This window comes from Eulemur rufifrons, chromosome 27, assembly GCF_041146395.1.
Source record: "Eulemur rufifrons isolate Redbay chromosome 27, OSU_ERuf_1, whole genome shotgun sequence".
Taxonomy (NCBI): Eukaryota; Metazoa; Chordata; class Mammalia; order Primates; family Lemuridae; genus Eulemur; species Eulemur rufifrons.
This window is the reverse complement of record NC_091009.1, coordinates 13,950,279-13,973,357: the sequence shown is the minus strand read 5'-3', so window position 1 is coordinate 13,973,357 and position 23,079 is coordinate 13,950,279. Positions and strand designations below refer to the sequence as shown.

At 33.0% G+C, this 23,079-nt stretch overlaps 1 protein-coding gene across 3 annotated transcripts in view; it reads right to left on the bottom strand.

The window, feature by feature from the left end:
• EDEM3 (ER degradation enhancing alpha-mannosidase like protein 3) overlaps window positions 1–23,079 on the bottom strand; it is a 70,747-nt gene that overhangs the window by 28,367 nt on the left and 19,301 nt on the right. For 2 of the 3 annotated variants that reach the window (XM_069459319.1, XM_069459320.1), the window contains exons 5-11: window positions 18,760–18,872; window positions 17,659–17,812; window positions 11,920–12,054; window positions 9,733–9,838; window positions 3,560–3,657; window positions 1,549–1,674; window positions 1,269–1,352 (exon numbers count right to left, since the gene is read on the bottom strand). In XM_069459319.1, coding sequence (XP_069315420.1) covers window positions 1,269–1,352; window positions 1,549–1,674; window positions 3,560–3,657; window positions 9,733–9,838; window positions 11,920–12,054; window positions 17,659–17,812; window positions 18,760–18,872 — 816 coding nt within the window. The remainder of the gene's footprint in view (window positions 1–1,268; window positions 1,353–1,548; window positions 1,675–3,559; window positions 3,658–9,732; window positions 9,839–11,919; window positions 12,055–17,658; window positions 17,813–18,759; window positions 18,873–23,079) is intronic. The other variant, XM_069459321.1, reaches the window with a different exon arrangement.

Below are 23,079 nucleotides of genomic sequence, written 5' to 3'. Positions count from 1 at the left end.
TAATGAAACTCAGTAATGCCACAAATGGGTCCAGATTGTCTACATAATTATGTTTTCTTTTTCTTCCTTCTTTCTACTTTCTCCTCTTAATTATTATTTCCCTAGTTTTCGTATTTGTTTAAATGCTTTAAATTGACAAATAAAAATTACATATATTCATGGTATACAACATGGTATTTTGATGTATGTATACACAGGATGGCTAAATCAAGCTATTTAACATATGCATCACCCCACATACTTTTTTTGTGTGATGAGAACACTTAAAACCTACTCTCTTAGCAATTTTCAAGTATGCATATTTCTATTTTAGCATTATTTTAGCATATGTTTTCTAACAATCTCAAATCCTTTGTGATGAGACAGGGCATTGTCTAAAAATAAAATAAATAAAATTAGTCCATTTGAAATTTATTCAATAACAGAACCAACTGGTTTTTACAAGAAGATAAAAATAAAAAACAAAAACTTTTACAGAAACCAAATAAACACTTTATTTGTGATAGATGTATTTAGTTGAAACCTCAGTTTATTCTGTATGGATATGAATTTTCTCAATGCACAGTCCTACTCACCTGAAGGCTAATAAAACTATACTTTCCAAAACAAACACTTTAGGAAGCATTCTAAGTTGGTGGAATGCTTAGATAGTTCACAGAGGGTAGCCAATAAGCAGGGATAGAACAAGGCCATACACACATTTGGAAATTTTAATGGTACATTTCTGGAAAGCCAAAAAGTATGCTATTAAAATCTTGTCATATCAAGCTAGCAAGAATATTTACTACCTATATAATGTATAAAAACCAGGAAGAGTAATTCTCAATTAGCATGAGGAAAGGCTGGCATTCTCCAAATTTCCAGGGAGCATGTGTGACCAGCAAAAGTATATTTAATGAATTTAGTTTTCATAAAACAAGCTTCAGAAAATAAAAAGTGACAAGATCTCCCTAGCTGGTAGGTATATATAAAAGTTAGAATGGGGCAATATTACAATGGCATGGGTTAGAAAGGACTGAGAAACAGAAAGTTGGAAATCTTTTTACATAAAATAAAATGTCAGCATTACCCTAAACTAGACTTCTGTTAATACATGAAGAAAAGCAAAAACATATAAATACTGTATAAATAAAAAATAATTAAACTATTTAACCAGGAAAAAATAAAAGAACAAGCAAGCCTTAAAGATGCCATTTTCTACCTTTAAATTAACAAGTTATAGTATATACATATATATAAGATTAGAATTCCAAAGATTATTTGCTTACCTCTGGTAGAAAATTGTGCTTTTTAATCACCTGATATAACATCTCATGAGTTTCAATAGCAGGTCTAATATCCCCCTTTAAAACCTAGAAGTCAACAACAACAAAATTACCTAATAAAATATAAGCTGATTTTTATCTATAATCATTATATAAACAGAAAAATGTATATTAATACAATTTTGGAATGTGATTATGTTTTGGTAATTCAATTTTAGAGATCACAAACGCACTTAATTAAAATCATTTTACTTTCCTATTAAAAAAATAGAGTTCTTTATACCTGCAAACCTGGAAAAAAGGCAAGCAAAGCATCCATCCAAGTCCGAGCATTCAGCATTGGTTTGTGGATATGCACATCAAGGAGAAGAGGTGGTTGGCTAATGTACCTCATTATGGCATCGTAGTGCTAAAAGATCACAATATGCGTTCATGAAAGTAGATGAAAAGAGATGTACTAAACACATTAAATAGCACTGTAAAGAAATTAAACCAGAATTTATCCATAAATACACTATCAATTAACTATGTAAATATTTAAATTATTTTGGATGGAAATCTTCTAAAACATATATACTCCTTTATGTCCCGTAACTCAGATGTAGAATATTGAGGACTATATTTAATATGGGACCTCCTGAGGAAAGTTAATCTGATACCTTTATGACCCACTGATGTTCTTAGGTTCCCTTGGAATATAGTTACAGGCTTCTATATTACAGAATTAGTTTCTGCCTATGTCTAGGAAGTTTGGTCCTTTCTCAGCTAACATAATATTCTGGTGTTCTAGATAAGTGCAGTTGTACAACCCTATAATCCCAGCTACGCGAGAGGATCATTTGAGCCCAGGAAGTTGAGACTAATCTGGACAAACATAGCATGACCCTATCTCAAAACAAAATAAATAAAAATAAAAAAATAAAAATAAACCATTCTAGTGCTAACTACTATTTAAACTAACACATCTAATCACTGTTGCCAGTCTTACGGTCTGCTCTCTCTGCTTTTATGCTCTTAGAAATTCTTTCTCCCCTTCTTTTATCTTCTTCTCCTAGTTATTTCTCAGCTTTGACAACAGGTTGAGTTGTAGTAATGAGTCAACAAAAATACTATCTGTCCCCAATCACCTCAAGAAATTATTGTTATAATAGTATTTTTTAAAGTATTCAATTGATGACTTAGGGGGTACAAAAGTTCAGGTTATATATATTGCCCATGACCCGCCCATCCCCCCGAGTCAGCTTCAAGCGTGTCCATTCCCCAGACAGTGCGCATTGCACTCATCGTGTAGTTATACCCCATCCCATCCCCCCCGAGTCAGAACATTCAAGCGTGACCATTCCCCAGATAGTGCACAACGCACTCATCATGTAGGTATATACCCATCCCCTCCGCCCACTCCCCACCTCAGTCGGATACCCAATTGGTGTTATTCCCAAATGTGCACTTAGGTGATGACCAGGGAAACCAATCACCATTATTGAGTACCTGCCACAGATGAAGGCACTATTCTAATCACTTCATATGCATAAACTCATCTAATCCTTCTAATAATCCTATAAATAGTATTAGTACCACCATATCACAAAACCAGCGGTGGTATAACCAGGATTTAAACCAGGGCATCTCCCATACTTTTGACCACTATAGCATAATGTCTCACATATGTAACATGGGTGAAGTAATAGGTGAGCAAATAAACAATAGATTATTTTTAAAAGAATACAGTGATATAACTGATGAGTTTGCTGTATTAATTTCAGTTTGCTTCAATTACAAAGGTGATCCAACTGTGTTCAATAATTCTCCCTCTGTCCCCTAAAAATATGCCTGTGGTTCTGATCCAGTCTTAAGACTTGCAGACTCGCATTTGAAATGAATATTCACTAGTTTCCCGAAGTCTTTGAAGCCCTGTATACGTGGTGTGACCAAAGACTAGTCCAAACTTTCAAGACCTCAAAAAGAGCTAGAATCCAAAAGAGAAAGCTAACTAGTAACTTATTCCATTAGTTCTCTTCCTTGTACAACGTGAAATCCATTTTATCACTTATTGGCATATCTGGAAATTTTCTGATAAAAGATGAAAATAAAACTACTTTGCAAACTAATTGTTTGGAATGTACGTAGCTTTTACCCTTTCCCTGCTCAAGATCATCATGGAATACTGACACAAAACCACTACACACTTAAAAACAAATTATTTTTAGAATGTCACACAGGTAACTGAGTTTCTATCAAAATATGGACTCAAATGAAATTGGCTATAAAATAAATGCAAAATTGGATCAACTTACTGTATTAAATCTTTCCAGAAAACTGTCATCTCCAAGCAAGACATAGGCTTTCAATAGATATTCATAATATGAATCAATCCCTGCTCCAACTCCACTATCTATGGAAAAACATACAAATGTGGTTTTTCATTAAACAAACATTAAAAAATTTTTAGAGTACAAGTGAGGGTACTAGTACAAGAAAAAATTAGTTTAAATATGAAACTGTTTAAAGTAAAAATTATACATTTACAGAAATATTAACCCTACTGTATGAATAATGGCTTCCTTGTTGATAATATTTTCTGATTAAAACAAATCTTACTTTGCAAAATTGGTTACAGAGCACTTATTTAAAAGCAAGAGATACTACATAGTTTTAAGATTTTTTTTTTTTAAGTTTTCTCAGTGAGGAACTTCAATGAACAAGCACTAGAGGGTGCCACTATGCAATTTCTTGACTGAACCCTTAATTAGTAAGGCATTAATCTTTAGAGTCGTAAAAGATACAAAAACAAGACTACTAGTGTTTGGAGGTGCCAGTTCTAATTGCTAAACTAACATACTTGCTGGCTTCTTCCTCCAAGATCATCACAGAGGACCAAAGAAAGAAAACAACAAGGGAAAAAAGAAGAAAAAAACTCTGTAAGAAATCTCTGGGGAAGAGGGAGGGAGGGAAAGAGGATAGCTTTGACCTGGACTATGAAAGGATAAAAGAAGAAACTGCTAGAGCTTTGCTCCTGCTTCTCCTTCTGCCACTGCCTTGAGACATAAAGGCTCCTCCTACACTTCAGACCTCTGCCCCAAGTATTCTCAGGAGAAAAATCTGCGCAGCACAGAAACCTGTGTAAGGAAGTGAACAAATGAGGTGGGGACCATCTTTAAAACAGTCTCTTCCCCACCTTTTCTCCTCCTAATTCCTAGGCTTGGTGAATTATAATCTAAATTAAAATTACAATCTTAGAAATCCCTACATCAAGGGCATCAGAATTTCTAGGAGTCCAGGCATCAGTATTTTTAAAAACTTTTTAAAATTCAACTCTGAAATCACTGGGGCTGATAGGGATTGGAACAGACCATCACACAAAGTAGGAGACACGGAAACAAGAACTCCTAGAACAAAAACAAGACATGGAAGAAACAGGACTTTTTAAAAAGAAAAATAATGTACTGGAATAAGAGTTTATCAGAAGAAGAAAAAATATTAGAAAAGGCAAATCAAGAATTTAAAATTAGCCCAAAAACATATTAAAGAGACAAGAAAGGTATTAGCAATAAAAAATGAGAAGAAAAAAATTAAAAAATCAAGATGTACACAGAACTAAAAATATAACAGTCAAAATAACATAATAGATGCATCGTGTGGCAGCAAGAATACAGCTGAAGAACAAATTAGCAAATTAGAAGACCATGTGTAGTAACCTCCTAGAAGGAAAAAAGAAAGGCAACAAAAGAAAACATAAAAGAAAAGCTAAGATGTGGGGGGATAGAAATAGAAGTGACAGTGATTTATGTCTTTGCAAAAAGAGAGATAAAAAATCAAAGGGATAAAATATCTTTAAAAAATCCATTTTTAGCAATGAAAAACAAATTTTTTATTTGAAAGGGCCCACAGAGTATCATAAGGAGAGATTAAAAAAAAAAAAACAAAAACCCTACATCTAAGATTATGTGACTGTTTAGAAATTTTTCTTTGTGTTTGATATTCATGGTTTTCCAGAAAGAAAGAGTAGATTACATACAAGGGCATAAAAATCAGAATGACATCATACTTTTTAACAGAACATAAGAAGACAAAAAGAGTATTTTCAAAAACTTGAAGAATAGTAACTTACACCAAAAAAATGCACAAAGCTAAACTATCTTTCAAATATGAAAGCACAATAAAACTCTTGTTAGGTACATACGGCCTTGGAAGCTATAAAAATCTGAAAATAGTTGGATGAAATATTTAAATAAGAAAAGCGACAAACCCAGGATTTGTTATCTTTAAATAGATAGGGGAGAAGGGGGGGGGGGGCGCGCGGGGAGAGAGAGAGACAGAGCCAGAGAGACAGAAGCAGAGAGATCACTAAGACCAAAAGAAAAAGGAGAAAATATAGTCATACTCAATAAGAACTAAATATCAATACAATAGCAACATAACAGGAAGGCAGGCTGGGGCAGGGTGACATAAAGGGATGAGAGGGCATAATAAAGTTCATGTCATTAGGAAATAGACATAGGTATCAATTAAAAACACAACTAAAAAGAAACATAAAAAAGGTAGAACACAATAAAATAACAATTAAGATAGAATAAATACATCCAAATATATTAAAAATATATAGATGTAAATGGACTAAACTCACCAATTAAAGGACAAAGACTGAAAAATGGATTTTAGAAGACTGTAAATTTTATAAGAGAGATACTTATAGTATGAGCACCCACAAAGATAGAAAGTAAAAGGATAAAAAAAGACTTATCAGGCAAATACTAAGCAAGATAAAGCTGTTGTAGCTATATTACTATCAGATAAAATATATTTTAAGACAAAGACTACTGTTAAGAGATGGAGAGGGTCACTACATAATGACAAAAGGTTCAACTGAGATAGCAGTTTTAAATGAACGTACCCAATAAAATAACCCAATATATACAATAGAATATATAAAGCAAAAACAGAACTACAGAGAGAGATTAATAAGATCATAATCGTTGCTGGAAATTTCATGTACTTTTCTTAATTCTTGATAGGGTAATAAGCAAACAGAAAATCAGCAGGATCTACACACAATCATTAACAACCGAGCAAACTGACATTTATAGAATTCTATATCCAACAATTAGAAAATACACATTTTTTTAAGCACATATGGAACATTTACAAAAACTGACCAGGTTCTAGGCCAAAAAGAACGCTCTAATACATTTCAAAGGATAGGCATCACACAGATCATAAGTATCTCATATTATCATATACACCAGTACTCCCCAACCTTTTTGGCACCAGGAACCAGTTTTACGGAAGACAATTTTTCCATGGACCAGGATAGGGGGATGGTTTCAGAATGATTCAAGTACATTACATTTATTGTGCAGTCAAACCTCTTTGCGAATGACAATCTGTATTTGCAGCTGCTCCCCAGCACTAGCATCACTGCCTCAGCTCCACCTCAGATCATCAGGCATTACATTCTCATAGGAAGCGCACAACCTAGATCCCTCACATGTGCAGTTTACAGTAGGGCTCACACTCCTGTGAGAATCTAATGATGCTGCTGATCTGACAGGAGGCGGAGCTTACGCAGCGATGCAAGCGATGAGGAGCGGCTGTAAATATAGACGAAGCTTCACTAGCTTGCCTCCTGCTGTGTGGCCTGGTTTCTAACAAGGCACAGACCAGTACCGGTCCGCGGCCCGGGGGTTGGGGACTGCAGATTATAGATCATTGAATTATAAATATTATGATAAAAATTTTATATGTCCCCACATATTTGTAAAGTGCTGCTAAAAACTCAAAGAAAGGAGAAACCTGTGAGAACCACTTTTACTTCACATTATACACATAAATCAACTCCAGATGGTTCATGAACTTCAATATCAATAATAAAACTTTGAAACTCTTAATATAAAAGTGAATACATCTTAGACCTCTGATTAAGAAGATATTCTTAAATAAGACAAAGAAGTATTATTCATAGAAGACTGATAAAGTTAACTATATTAAAAGTTAAAGAGAACTTAAAGTGAAAGGACAAATAAAACTGGAAGAAGATATACCCAATACACATAACTGACAAAGAATTGGCATCAGGAATATATAAAGAATTTTTATAAGTAAAAGCATAAGTAACCCAATAGAAAATAGATAAAAAAAACAAGAAAATCCAATTCAAAAAAAAAGGTATACACATATGGCCAATAAATATTAATATAAAGATATCTACAACATCATTAGTGATCAAGGAAATGCAAATCAAACCAAAATGGGATATTACTTGTATACTCATCTGATTAGCAAAAGTTTTGAAAATATGACCATACAAAGTGTTGCAGAGGATGCCAATCCACAGGATCTCTTATACATTGCTGGTGAAAGTACATAGTGGTAAAACAACTTTGGAAAACAATTTGACATTACCTCCTGAAGGTGAACATCAACTTACCCTATGATCTAAAAATTCCACTCCTAGGTATGTATATAGCCAAGATGAAAGTCTTATATATGTACGACAGTAGCAACTACAAAAATAATCATGGCACTACTGTTCACACTAACAAAACCCTGCAAACAACTTAAATGCCCATGAGCTGTGATTTATTCATCTAATAAAATATCATACAGCAGTTAAAAAAGAATGAAATACAACGTCATACAACAATATGTATGAGTCTCAGCAATATAGCAAGTCCTCACTTAATGTTGTAATTAGGTTCTTGGAAACTGTGATTTTAAGTGAAACAACATATAATGAAACCAATTTTTTTCTCATTAACGTTATAACAAAACAACATTATTCGAGGTCCTGCTGTGCACTGCTTCACCTGAAGTCGCAGTTTCCAAGACCCTATCACAACATTAAGTGAGGACTTACTGTATGATATTAAATTTTTTTTTTAAGTCTCCAAAGGGTACATATGACATAATATCCTTTTATAAAACAAAGCAAAAAATATACTTTCTCAGGAATACATATAGATGCAATAAAACTTTATTAAAAGGAAAGCAAGGGATTGATCAGCAGAAGAATGATGGTTACTTCAGTTGGGAGGAGGCTGAGGCGTGGTGTTCCAAGGACCAAATACAGAAGTAGTATGTTGTCAAATAAGTTGCTGTTGTAATGGATGGTCCATTTGTGGGTGCTTATTACATAATTAAAAATAACTAAATAAAATGGGTCATGCCTGGACTAACGATGAGAGTGTCCTGTCATAATCAAGAATTATAATTAATTCAAAATTAATTATGATTAATTTGCACCTGAGGTCTGAAGGTTTAAAAAAAAAAAAGAAAAAGAAAAAAAAAATCACAGAATTCTGAAGCCAGGATTCAGATGTTTCAGAAACCCTTTAGATAAAATTTAGAAAAATTTTATACAATACTGAATAGAGGCAATAATTTTATTTTAATACGCTCAAACTAATTATTTTATAATTTTTATTTATTTAAACATGGCAGTTATATTTTATATATAAACAAGATAAATGTTTTGGAAAATAGAGAAATGTATAACAGATATACTCTCAGGAATACTCTAGTATATTTCCATTTTTCTATGTTTGTTTATGGGAGTGTTTTATAAAGAAAAAATCGTATTTTTATATAATTCTATATCCTATTTGTTCATATATAACATTGTTATATGTTCCTTCTATGCTTCTGATTCATTTTAATAACTTAATATTTCAACATTTCTGTAAAATAACTTTCTTAGTTATTATTTTATTGATGGTGACTTAGATTGTTTTCCAGTTTTCCACTATAAAATAATTATGTGATGAACATCTTTGGGAACAAATAATTTTCTATATTTTGTATTATTTTCTCAGGTTAGATTCCCAGATGTAAAATTATTAATCAAAGGGACTAACATTCCATTAGTGGGTACTTACTTCATAGTACATATAGTACATGCCAGACACTGTTCTAAGTGCTTTACGTTGGTTAACTCATTTAATTCTCATAAAGAACTCTATGAAATAAGTACTATTAATATCCCCATTTTACAGAAATGGATAGAGAGGCATACAGAAGTTAAATAATCAAGATCAAATAGCTTGAATTTCAACAATATGATTCCAGAGTCTATGCTCTTAGTTACTAGACTATACTCTATTTCTGGAGGTAGGGAAAAAAAACATAAGGATTGATGATAATATTATTAAATGCAGATTCCCACTAAACTACACATTGATGTGAGATGTTTGTGGTACTCTGACCCTCTAGTCCTCAAAGAAATCAATTCTAGCGTTTCATCCATACCCTATACCTATAATGCTATATCCATTAAAAAACAGAATACTAAATCATCTAGAATCAGTGTGGTATATTTGGCAACTCCTTAAAATATGTGGCTCAATTAATTAAAATTCTAGCAATCCTGTGAGAAACTATGCTTTATAATATCCCAAAGATTATTTTAACAAATAAAAATCCTTTTCCAACCATTTTGAGGATATGAAGACTTGATTTCAAAAGCTAAATTTACCTTTTCGTACCCAGTCTCCAGTATGAATATTTATAGTCACACCCACTAAATTACTACTTCGTTGTCTTTTTTCCCAGAGAAAATCAAGAGCTTTTCTTGCATATTCCTATAATAAAAAAAGAAATGCATATTTGAAGAACTGCATGTCTTTGACAAGTAAAAAAAACCAGACAAAAATCAAAGGCCCATAGGATATTTTAAAAACTGAGTAAAATTAAGATAACCATTTGTAGTATAAATTTCCTTAAAAGTCAAATCTTGGCTCTTTTTCAGCCAATTAGTATATAGTTAAGAATGACTCTGAAAATGCTGTTTAGTAGAAGTCTCACTTTGAGGCCATTCATTTCATCTACTCTTGCAGTACAGGTTCACGTTCACACATATGTATTATTAAATTATATTAATTGCTGGCATAATTAGATGTACTTATTAAAATAATTTCTATCACTTAAATGCAAAGTGAAAACCTTCTTAGATACTCTTAGAAAATTGGAAGAGAATTTCAAAGTTGGTATGCTATCTCTGAAACAGTCATTTCAGATTTTCCCTTTTAAATGGTATGCAAGTTTGTCAGTGAAAAGTTAGTAAATCAATTAGGCTACTCAATATTTATTTGATAATACCAAACTTATAACCTTATGATACCATTTTTTTCTTTTTCTCATTTATTTTTATCAACTGGATACTAAATGAAAATGAGTTCTTAATCAAATTATTGGCTTTGGACTAAAAGATGCTACAAAATATAAAAGCAAAGGGCGTGTACAGTTGAGTTTCTAAATTAATTTCAGAGCGTGAATCTATTTAGCACTGCAGAAGTACTTCTGTGAAAGAAAATACAATTAAATCAATTTCTCGCTTTGTAGATTTAACAACAGAGTATAAAATAGTTTTAATTCTTGACTCAACCTATTTAGGCTGATTTCTTTTAAACAAAACAGGTTATAACTTTAATTAAATGGTGGAATTTCAGAGCCAGACAATTTCATAAAAATTATATCCCCTACTTTTATTTTATAGCTATGAAAATAGACCCAGTGAAATTGAAGATTTAACTGAAGTTTAAAATTAAATTTTAGGACAACAAGTATAAGAATTCAGATCTATGTATATATTAGACCAAAGGTCAGCAAACTTTTTCTGACAAGGACCAGACAGCAAATATTTTAGGCATTATGGGTCAGATAATCACTGTCACAATTACTCAACTCTGTCACTGTAGCACAAAAGCAGCCACAGACAGAAATAAACAATTGAGCATGGCTGTGTTCCAATAAAACTTTATTTTCAAAAAACAGGCAGTCGCTGGACTAGATGCACAGACTGTAGTTTGCCAACCCTGTATTAGATTGATGCACTGTCAACCACATCAGGTTGCTTCTCTGACAATAAATTACTGTATATTCAAATAGTAAAAAAAAAAAAAAAAAGGAGTCATGATTTTCAACAGATTTAACTCATAAACACAAAATAGCCCAATGGAAAGAGTATGGGCTTTGAATTCAGAAAGACATGGATTCTAATTCTAATTCCACTCATTCACCTCCTAGCTGCACAGGTCTCTTATTCTCTTTGAGCCTTATTTTCCTCACCTATAACTGCATCAATATCTCAGACAGTTTGTAGTTTATATTAAACTAGAAAATATGCTAAAGTGTCTACCCTTTTTATTGAAGGGAAAATACTAGTCAACAAGGTATGGAATAAGAATCTAAGTTTAAAAGATAAACCAAATGTGATAAATCTGTCCTCAGGACATTTGAACATACACACAAAGGCCATTTAACTTGTTCTCTTTATAGCCAGTCATATCCAGTGTCTGTAGCTTCCATCTGGAAGTCTACCAAATAAAACACAGGGACACAGTATTTCATATAAGACATTTACAATATCAAGGAGTTATCAAACTCATTTAAGTAATATGGCTAAAAAAAATCTTGTAAGAAAAAAAGCTAAAAATTTACTGTATAGTTTGTGAACAAACTGCAAAGTTGGATTTAACATAGCTACTTCACAATGATGTCTATGTTTTCGACAATTAAAAACTATGTAATGAAATTCAGACAAAAAGTCCACTGAAATAACAGGAATTCTCCAACTGATAATCCTAAAACTTAAACAATGAAGAACAGATATAAAGTTAGCTGTGCCCAGTACCCAGGAGATCAAAGACCATAAAAAGCCAACCTCAAATATTGTTGCTCCTGTGAATCGACTTAAAGCTGCAAACTCAAGGATCAAGGTACCTGCACAAGCTGTACAGGTATCTGTCTCAGTTCCTGTCCGAGCTTCTGGTTTTCTGATGCCAAACTTTAAATTAATCTAAATACAATTAGAAGATTATCATTAGCAATTATCAAGAGATAATGACTTCCTGGTAAGAAACTACCTTCAATCAAGACTTTTTATAAAGTCATAAAAATAGTTCATAAAACCACGCTGAAATTCAATCTGATAATCTTTATGACTTTCCAGTTAACATCTAGGGAAATATATTCTAAGCACATAATACTCATGGAGTAAATAAGTTTTTATTTAGTTCCTTTCTCTATGATATCAAAGCCCAGTATCATCATAACAATTATATAGAGAAAATATCTTCTACAATAATTTCTTTCTCTGAACAGTTTAACCTAGTAAGTACAAGAATAAGGGAAGTAGACCAGCTTTGAAATTACATGTAATTCTTTCTCCAAGGTCTATGCGAATAAAGAAAGAAAAATAAATAAACAAAGAAAAAAAATAAAATAAAAAAAAAAGAAATTACATTTAATTTAAAATTTATGAAAAAACAGTACTATATTATATATTAAATAGTTGTTCATAGAGAAAAAACTGATTGTCATAGTATGAAAGGAGATTAAAACTTTGTTTACAGGTGTTTTAAGTTTGAAAATATACAGTGTATTGCCTTGATGGAAGGCTAACAACACCAGGAAAATTTTTCAACGTGGTATTTCTTTTGTAATTCAAACACAACCAGATAATACTATAATACATAACCTGGATTAACTAGACCCAAACTGATCAGAAACTGATAAAAACTATAGTGTTTTTCAGCAATCCAACTAAACAACAAAAAAGGAGGCACATGCCAAGGATTTTGCTAATAAAGAACCAAAAAGTCAAATATAAAACATCACGGTTATGTTCTCGGGTTAGTTATTATTCAAATTCTTATAAAGAGAAGCTCAAATAAACTTATATTTCAACTTATCTGCAGAAATCAGGTGCTGGGTAGGCCTATTCCCTTAACAGTGTCCAATCAACAGATTCTAGGCATTTCTAAACAAACACCCCCTCAACAACAAACAACAAAAGTAAAATGTAGGTGAGACATGGGGAGTTCATCACTATATGTTGTCTTCAGCACTGCCACTTATGTCACTTCCTAGAATGTCACTTGAGGTATTTCCATGTGTTGTTGGCCTGGCAGTACTCCTCCATCCCCACCCAAATTTATAATTATCGCTACCATTTGTACTTCTGTTAGATGAAGTAGTTTTAGGTAGTTCTGTACCATGAACAAGAATGAAAAGTATTTCTTGCCTATATCCCTATCTTATACTGCCTATACCCCAATCTATAGACCTAAAATTGAAAACTGATACTAAGAATAATGAACGTAAAATGAAGCAATCCTCAACAATAAAGTTTAATTATATTAATTACACTAAGGTAAAGTGTAATAATAATTTTTACAAATATTTCCAATAAGAGTCAATGTGAAAAATATTTTCTGATTAGTTCTATTAATTACCTCAATCAACTAGTGAGTGTTTATTTATTAATTACCTACCATGTGGTAGATATTATGGTAAGATACAAAGAAATAGATCCTTGCCTTCAAGGAGCTTAAAATTGAGAAAGACCAAATAAGACAGATAGGTAAATAGAGAAAATAGCGCATAATGGAAAAGCATAAATAAGTACCAATCAAATACAAATGCTAATATCTAAAATTCAGAAAAGGAAGTATCACTGGCAGTAGTTGAGACCTCAGAATGGCAAAAGTCCAGGGAGTAGTCATAAGAAAGCAAAAGCAAGACAGAAAAGAACATTTGTATCCTATTTAAGTATCTTTTCCCTTAAAAAAATGGAAATATTTTGAATGAAATCATGAATTTAGCATTTGTTTTTAGAGAGTCAAGCATAGTCTTTATGGTAGATCAGAAATGACAAGTTAATTCAGAACCTAGCAGGTGCATTGTAACGTGTGGCCAATTATGTTTTGGAAATGGCAGTTCCTTAGGGCCATGTTGCTATGGGCAAAATTTGTGATAGTGTTAGTTCTGCTGTATGTAATTTTAAAATTTATAAGATTCATCCATGTCAGCCACTTAAACTGTACTGCCAATATAATTCTGGAACTGTGAGAAATTGTACCATTGAAGTGCAATAGTACGTGCGGCTTAAAATTTAGCAGGACCACAAAAAAGAAACCATAAAAATATTTACTGAGGTTCATTGCCAGGGCGGAAGGTATTTCAAGAAAATACTCATGCCTGTGTTCTGTTCCTTGCTTTCTCAAATATCGCGTGTGACTTTTCTGAAGTGGCAACACAAGCCTGTGTTGTGTCTTTTGGTTATTACAACAGAAAGCATATGAAGAATCCAGCATTTCTTTGCATCCATGGACATAGTTTGGAGACATAAGGAATATTCTGACCCTTTTTAAAAAAGGATTTTCTCATGTTTTTATTTAACATAAATAAAAGAATAACATTAAAAAAAATATTTAAAATGTTTGTATATTGAATTGTATGCCAAGGCGATTGCTACAAAACTGCATAAAAGGACTAATTCTTAGTACACTATCTATACTATCAGATCATTTCAATTCTGTGTGCTACAGATAAGTGGTATTATTTTGGAGCATTTCAGGTTGCTAATAAAAAGGAAAAAATATATAAGTGGTATTAAACAACTTTTAAACGCAAAACTAAGATGCATTTCAGATGCCTCCTGGGGGAACGGCCATTTCCACAAGACAGGGCTTTTGGGCAATCTCTTGTAGACATCTGATCTAGAGGTTGGTAGACAGGTTCCTGTCCTCCTGATGAGGTCTGAAATGATCGGGTGCAGAGAGGGCACTGGGAGCAGCACACACTTACTACTGCAGATGTTAGAAACCATGAGCATATTGCTCTGCTTACTTGAAAGGCTTAAGACAAAAAGATGAAAAGTATAATAAAGATTTTATACTTAGAAGGAATTTTGAACCTGGTTCCTCCTGATTCTGTGTTCCTGAAAGTCACAAAGTGGCTTTTAAAAAGGGCCCTTTTTTATTGAAAACTAAAACGTGTAAATTACCTACACTAAACTTATCTGCCTCATCTATTTGCTACACTGGAAAATTCTTAAAATATGCATAAATCATAATAGAATTCCCATTAATCTTATATTTTATGGATATAATCATCTACTCAACCTTAGCAATGAGGTCTTATCTGAAAAGCTGGTAAGTTGTTTTTAATTAACTTTGAGGAAACAGTATTACAAAGTATGGACTAGCTCTAAGGTTTATATGAGAGTTTAAAAATGACCATGAACTCTTACAACAGCATTTCTGCCCCGTAAATTCTTCTGAGTTAAAACCACTAATGCAAATACTATCAATTGTGCATGTACATCTTAGAGAGACTGATTACACAAATTTTAATGGACAAAAGCAATATTTACTAAGGGTACATAAGGAAGGCTGAGAAGGCAGTTATTTTCCTTTGTAGTCCTCCTCTAAAAAATAATTTTTAAAAATCTTGACACTTCAGAGGATAAGGCAATAATTTAAGTTTCTTTTACCATAATGCTCACAGTATGTTCTATTTCAAAAGCAATCAACAAATTTAACATTTACAAAAAAAAGTTCACATTAAAATAGAATTCCATTTTTCCTCATTAAAAAACAATGATAACATTCAGCGTGGGCAACAAAACAATGATACATGCACTTTTATACAATAATGAGGCCGTACAGAAGTAGAATCTTTCTGGAAAGCAACTGGGCAGAAAGTATCCAAAGTCTTAAAAAAAGCATTCCCTACTCCATGACTTACTATTTCCTCTGCTAGTAATGTAACCTAAAGAAGAAATTTAAAAATGCATAAGAAGACACGTATAAGAATGTTCTTAGGAGAGCTATTTAAAATATCAAAAACTAGAAATTGAAATAGGAGATAAAATTCTAGTCTGTTTCATTACAAAAAAAAGTACTGGTCATAACCCACTAAATTGGCTGGCTGTGGTGGCTCACGCCTGTAATCCTAGGACTCTGGGAGGCCGAGGTGGGAGGATTGCTTGAGGTCAGGAGTCCGAGACCAGCCTGAGCAAGAGCGAGAGACCCTGTCTCTACTAAAAAAAAAAAAAAAAAAAAAAATTAATAGAAAAAATTAGCCAGGCAACTAAAAATAGAAACAGAAATTAGCCGGCATGGTGGTGAGCACCCAGTTACTCTACTCGGGAGGCTGAAGCAGAAGGATCACTTAAGCCCAGGAGTCTGAGGTTGCTGTGAGCCAGGCTGACGCCACGGCACTCACTCTAGCCTGGGCAATAGAGCGAGGCTATGACTTAAGAAAAAAACAAAACAAAACAAAACAAAAAAACCACTAAATTGATGGGTAAATCAATGGGCTGTGACATCTAGTTTAAAAAGTACTACCCTGTATCATGCTGTATCTCCAGTCAAAGATGACTCTGATTTGATCTGAGTTATACTGGTAAAGAAGTTATACCAGATAATAGAGATGGTAGGCCTAAAGGCATGGAATGACGACAAAAAAAAAAAAAAAAAAACACCCTAGGGGTTCGGGGACTATAGGTTGTTTTGGCTGAAATGGCATGGAACAATGATTTCTCTGGAATATGGAAGTAGGAGAGAACATTAGAAAGTCTACTGCCAAAGAATTCTAAAGTTAAAGGATTCTAAAAGTTATATAGAGAATTCTATATAAAGAATTCTAAAAGTTAAAGGACACTCAATAAAAGAGGGAGAGTCGATAAAACTTTTAAAGATAATTTGATAAAAACTGTTTTAGTGATATTAAGTTTTCAAGTGCTCTGAAGCATAAACCAGAGAGAAAAGAGTAAGGTAGGTATTTACAGTAGTTTAGGAATAAAATTGTATCCACTTCAAATAGCACAGCAGCGTTAAGAAAGAAAAAAACTGATAGAGCTTAGAAACAACTGAGGTGTCTGACTTAGGTAAGAGGGAGAAAGTAATAGTGTTAATAAAGAATGAAATAAATTACGACAGAGAGCTCTTTCCATTTTCAATGACTTCTTTCCCTCCTCTTTAAATACAACATTTTCTTGGGAGAAAAGGCAGCTGCCACCTCTCCTTTAACTGCCAACAGAGAAGAAATCTCAAAATAGGTGGTTCATACCTACTTACTTTTCACCTATTTTGAATCCTTTTTCTCCCCTTTATTCTACCACACTAACTACATCATTCAAGGCTCTGTTTGTACCCAGTTCTGGTCAAATTTTCTAGAATATCTCCTCCTTCTCAAGTTCCCTTTTTTAGATTTTATACTACTATGCACTGCATTATGGTTTTCCTCCTAAATCTGAATACTCTCCTTCTCTCTGGCTCTACTTCCTCCTCATACCCCGCTCTGTCCTGTGTTCTCTCTATATTCTCTCCTTTGAAGAGTTAACACCTACCTACTCTCCCTGCTTCAACTATAGCTTCTGCACAAATAATTCTGTGCCTAAGTTCCAATCTAGCATCTGTTTCTTCTAATCTAATTCTCACATCACTCAAATTTAAGTTAGATGAAAAGTCAATATAAATTTGTTACATAGCTTTGAAGCATTTTTTTTCCAGCCTCAAGCAGGAGAGGAACAATAGCTCTGATTACAAAAATTCACTGTTTATAACAGAAAAGGAAGTACATAAAGACTACCGTATTGTTTTGAATTACTTACTCTTGGGTAAGGAAGGCCACTGGTAGTGTTGAAAGCTGGTAAAAGTTTGTAACCTAATTGCTTTGCCATTTGAAGAAGTTCATCATTGTACCACTGCATGTATTCACCTTTTTCTTTCAGCATGATTGCCAGGGAGTGTCCACCCAGAAGACCCCTATGATCACAGAGAGGAAACATTATCCACATCTTACAGATACTTAAAAGTCACCACCTAAAAAGGTGTGGGTATTTTGTTATCAACAAGTTAGCATACGTAAGGAAAGACTACAGAAGAATTTAATGCTTAACACTGGCTACCCTTTTATTGCAAACTATTACAACTACATAGCCAATATAATTTTTTTAAAAATCATATAATAAGCCCAACTTCTATTGGTTGTAAAGTATCTGGCATTCTTAAATACCTTAAATTTTCTGAAAACAAAGAACATCCTAGACATATATTTATTTTAACAAATTTCAAATTTAAAAATCTAATTATATCACTATGAAATCTTTAACTGTTAGTATAACATTTAAAAAATAAAAAACAACACCTCACGCTGCATTAAATGTAATAGATTAACAAACTGTGAAAAGCTACATAACTATTTTTGTATTTAACTGAAGAGTAAACTCACTTTGACAAAAGGAAACGAGCTACAGTAACACAAAAGTAATCATTAACTATAAAATTTAATAATGTTGAAACCTGAATAAACCCTATAATTTCATATCTTTAAATGTCCCAGGAGCATTTTGCCCTGTTTAGTTGAGAGGTAATCCTATAAATTGTTTCATTTGGCTTCTTTGAAGAAGTCCTTGGCTAAGCTTAGCAAACTATGTGAGCTAGTATAACACCCGTGATGTAGTCACTATAACAAATGTTCAACCTACAGTCTCTTTTTAACAATGCACAAGGATTACCTTTGATTTCAGTCTACAGCTATTTCCAAAGCCTGCTGCTGTCTGTGACTGTTAGAATGCAAGATTACCCCACCACAGCCTGTGTTTTGTAATACCCCAACTTGTATCTTTTAAATATGAGAAACTTCCTGCTTTATTACCATCAAGAAAATAAGCTTTCCTGTTATTTATAGCTTTCATGTCTTACATACTTACCCCAGAACTCTGATGTTTGTTTCAAAGACTGATACAACTACATCGTTATCTAAATTAACATCTCTTAAAACTTTTCTCACCGCATCTTCAAATTCTTTAGTTTTATTTAATACCTAGGAGAAGAAAATTATGAAATAAAGTGTTTTTCTACCAAGTCAAGGAGAAATATCCTCAGCATGAGCTACTAAAAGCAAGTTAGTATACTTTAAGACTCTAAAAAGTGACAATACAAAATAGTATTTTCCTTAAGTATATTATAAAAATGTAAAACTAAAACTAAAAAAATTAAGTGCCTCGTTATATTATATAGCATCATTATATATTTCCTTTTTAGACACTCTGAAATATCATTAGGACTTTAAAACAATTATCATCAGAACTGCTATTGGATTCTTAATGACTTAGAACTACATGAGGTGAGCTCTACTGGGACTTGGTTACCAAGTGAAAACAAAACAAAAAAACCATCCTAGTCACACCAAACGCCATTTTACAAGTTGCTTATTCTCAGAAGAAAGCATTTTCTTCAGGCCATTTTCAACTAATCCTAAACCATACACCATCTGCATCTTTACCCCACGGATGCCCCATCCACTAACTAAGGAGGCCATATATTGTGGTGGTCAAGAACATGCCCTGATTTGAATTCTGGTTCTTTCACTCACTACCTGTGTGATCCCAGCCAAGTTACTTCCGTTTCTGAGCCTGTTCCTTCATCTACAAAAAGAGAAAGTACTTACTCTTATAGGATTGTTTTCTTAAATGAGATAATATATATAAAATGCTTTTAATAAAATATCTAAGTGCTTAAGATCATTACTATTATTACCATGCAAGTCTAGAATCCTGACTAAACTAAGAACTCTGTGCATTCTTGCAATAAGCTCCAAAAAGGGGTCACTGTCATTATATAGGTTGCTTTGATTTTTCAGTCTAAATTAAGGCTGCACGATGAGATGTTACTTAGAGCCATAGATGTGTTAAAAGTAGTTTTCCTTTACTTGACTGTTTATTCTTTTTGTTTGATATTTTATAGTGCTTTTTTACTTGATTTGATACTTTCACTAAAAATTTTAATTTATTGAATAAAAATAAAACATTCCATAAGAGTATCTGCCTAAAATTCAAGTAAAAGTAAAATTCAGGGTAAGTCTTGAGTAAAACAGAACACAAAACCTGATTTTAAAACTGACTGCCTGTCTCAATCTCAAAGCCCATGTAAATTCTGCAGCAACGAACGCAGATGCATACAGCCCTTCTATCTCTTTAAGAATGGGCTACAACTGTTCTACTCTTCCCACCCTCCACAAACATACACTTTTTAATATCACTTTGTTAATCTTACTCTTTTCCTTCTGAAAATTTTTCCCTCTTCAACTCTTACTTGTAGTCAGATTTCCTTCCACATATTTTCTTTAAGGTTTGAACTGCTTCTCTAACTGAAAAATGGCTTTTTTCCTTCTCTCCAAAATCAAAAACAACAAAGTAAATAGTACCAATACCATTTGTTTAAAAGAAGAATAAAAGTGGGAAGAGAGTTCTCTTTGTCCATAATTAGCCAGAAAATTCACTCCAACAGCCCCATTACTTAATGAGTTTCTTAAGCTCCTATCTGATAACAAAGGATAAATTCAGGTCTCATCCTTTACCCCATTATCTTTAATTTTTTTCAATATATTTTTTCTACAGATTTCATGGTACTATTGAATTTCATTGTAAACTTAAAGTTTTAGTGTCTGACTCCAATACAAGCAATAGAAATGAGATAGCTGCAATTATGAACACTGTAAATTTAAAGATCAAACTATGACAACTGAAATTCTACTTAACATATTAATATTATGGATTGACCAAAATAAAAACAGTAGGGTTGTTTGTACTGTTACAAACAATATGTCCTATTAGTATTTTCAAATTGCTAAATCACAAAATAAAAAAAAAATCACAAAGGCAAAGAATATTAGAAAGATGAATGATTAATGCTTGTACTGACAAAAGGTACAAGGTAACATTCCTTCTAAATGTGGGGAAAACTTTCAAAATACTTTAAATTCCTGTAATTCTTCTGTTTAAATTAAACAGAAAATGAAAAAAAAAAAATAAACAGAAAATGTTTATGATAAGGATAAAAATTCAAAATCAATTTGTGTATTTCAAAGCTTTGAAGATATGTAAGTTACTTTGATTATTTCCACTTGGAAAAACTGAAATTCAAAGATTTTATAAAGTTTCATTTTTTAATGTTTCTAAGACTGTATCAATCTTTCTTCTTGACTCCTCTTGAAGATAGCACCAACAAATAGAGGTTACTTATCTGACTCTAAAGCAAAGATCGGTAAGAAATAGTATTAATATCTTATAGTTAATAGGGACCAATATCCACTCTAGGCCCTTCTGAGATGAAAACAGGGGCCCAGAGAAGATAAATGATTTGGCCAAGGTCATACATATCAATATTATATGATCACTTCTGGTGGCACAAGGAACCAGAACTCAGGTTACACTACAGCTTCATCTACTCAAAGTGCAGTCTGCTGAACACCACTGGGCAAACTTATTAGGAATGTAGACTCTTGGGCCCTGCATTGGATCTACCGGATCAGAATCTGCATTTTAGCAAGATTCCTAGGCAATTTGTAGTACACTGAAGTTTACAAAGCAATGCATCATTGTGCTGTGGTTCAAGTAATTTAGCACACATCACCTGGAAATTTGTTTAAAAACAGACTGCTGGACCTCACTCCCAAAGTTTTGATTCAGTATGTCTGGGATAGGACCTGAGAATTTGTATTTCTAATAAGTTCCCAGGAAATGCTGATACTGCTGAACCAGGGATCTTATTCTGAGAACCAATGCCAGATTGTATACTTGGTATATCCTGAAGAACATAACCTTTATAGTAACTAATGGGTGCCCAATTAGAGAGGCCAATGGACTTTTAAATGTGGAACATTATGCAGCCAGAATAACTTCATCTCTTTAATTTCTGATAATATTTTTCAGAACACATAATCTAAGATCCACGTTCATGAAAATCAGCTACGAACTTACAGAGAAATGATGGGGAACCTGCTATATGGAAAGATAAAGCCAAGATGACCACATGAGAAATAAATTTAAGTGCACCTATAATTTTTTCTAACACATAGCTTCTGCTCCTCACTTACTCCTCAATACCAAAGTAGACCTAATATGCATAACCCAGCTATAGTCACAAATATTTTTTAATTATTTTTATAGAGATAGGGTTTCACTATGTTGCCCAGGCTGGTCTCGAACTCCTGGCCTCAAATAATCCTCCTGCCTCAGCCTCCCAAAGTGTTGGGATTACAAGCATGAGCCACTGCGCTGGGCCTACAGTTACACGTAAATGACACCACTTAGGTGGGAACCTATGCCTCTCAGGATATTTCATGTATCTTTTTCTCTTTCCCTATCATATGCACAAAACCTAGAACCAGTAAACTAAAAACAAGGCATGTAATATTCTCTTTCTCATAGTTATTACAATATAGTTTGCACATTCTATTGATCTCTGAAAAATAAAGCTGTGACTTTCAAAACTGTGACCCAGCTAAAAAGGTCTAAATAATCATGGTTTTCTCAACCATGGCTGCATTTTAGAACCAAAGCGAAGCTTTAGAAGAATAAATAATAATGTCCAGCCCTATTCCAGAACAATTACATCAGAATAACTTGAGAGGGTTTATTTTTTTAACTTCAAAGGTGATTCTAAACTGCTCTTAGAGAATCTTTGTCCTAACATAATTTTTAAAATCCCCCAGTGAAAGAAGAAGCTAGAAACAACATTAAGAAGAAAAGCCTGATTCCAAAAAGTTTCTGCCACCCCAAAGATTTTTGATATTTTAAAATATTAATCAGCACTTGGGACATTAACACAAGGTTGAGAACTATATTTTAAGGAAAATCCTCAAACAAGCCTACTTTTATACCATAATGATCTAAGAGTAAAAAACTAGAAAAATACTGTATTTAGAAATCATGATACCTGGAACTCAATCTTTCCCCTCTGCCATCACAAATAGTCCTGAACCAGAATTAATTAAAATGATTATATCATATGAGATTGAAAAGGAGACCTAAGAAGTGATCACTTGGTACTAAAAATCTCCAGTGGGAAAAATAAATTATTATGAACGTATCATGTAAAGATTCTAACTTAACAATTTCAGGATCACTGAAGCATGTCATTATAGAACAACATCAGTGGAATTTTCTAAAATTATTTCCAATAGCTTCAACCTCCTTATCCAAAGCGGAAAAAATCCTTCCAGATTAAGGTGTCAACACACGAACTGA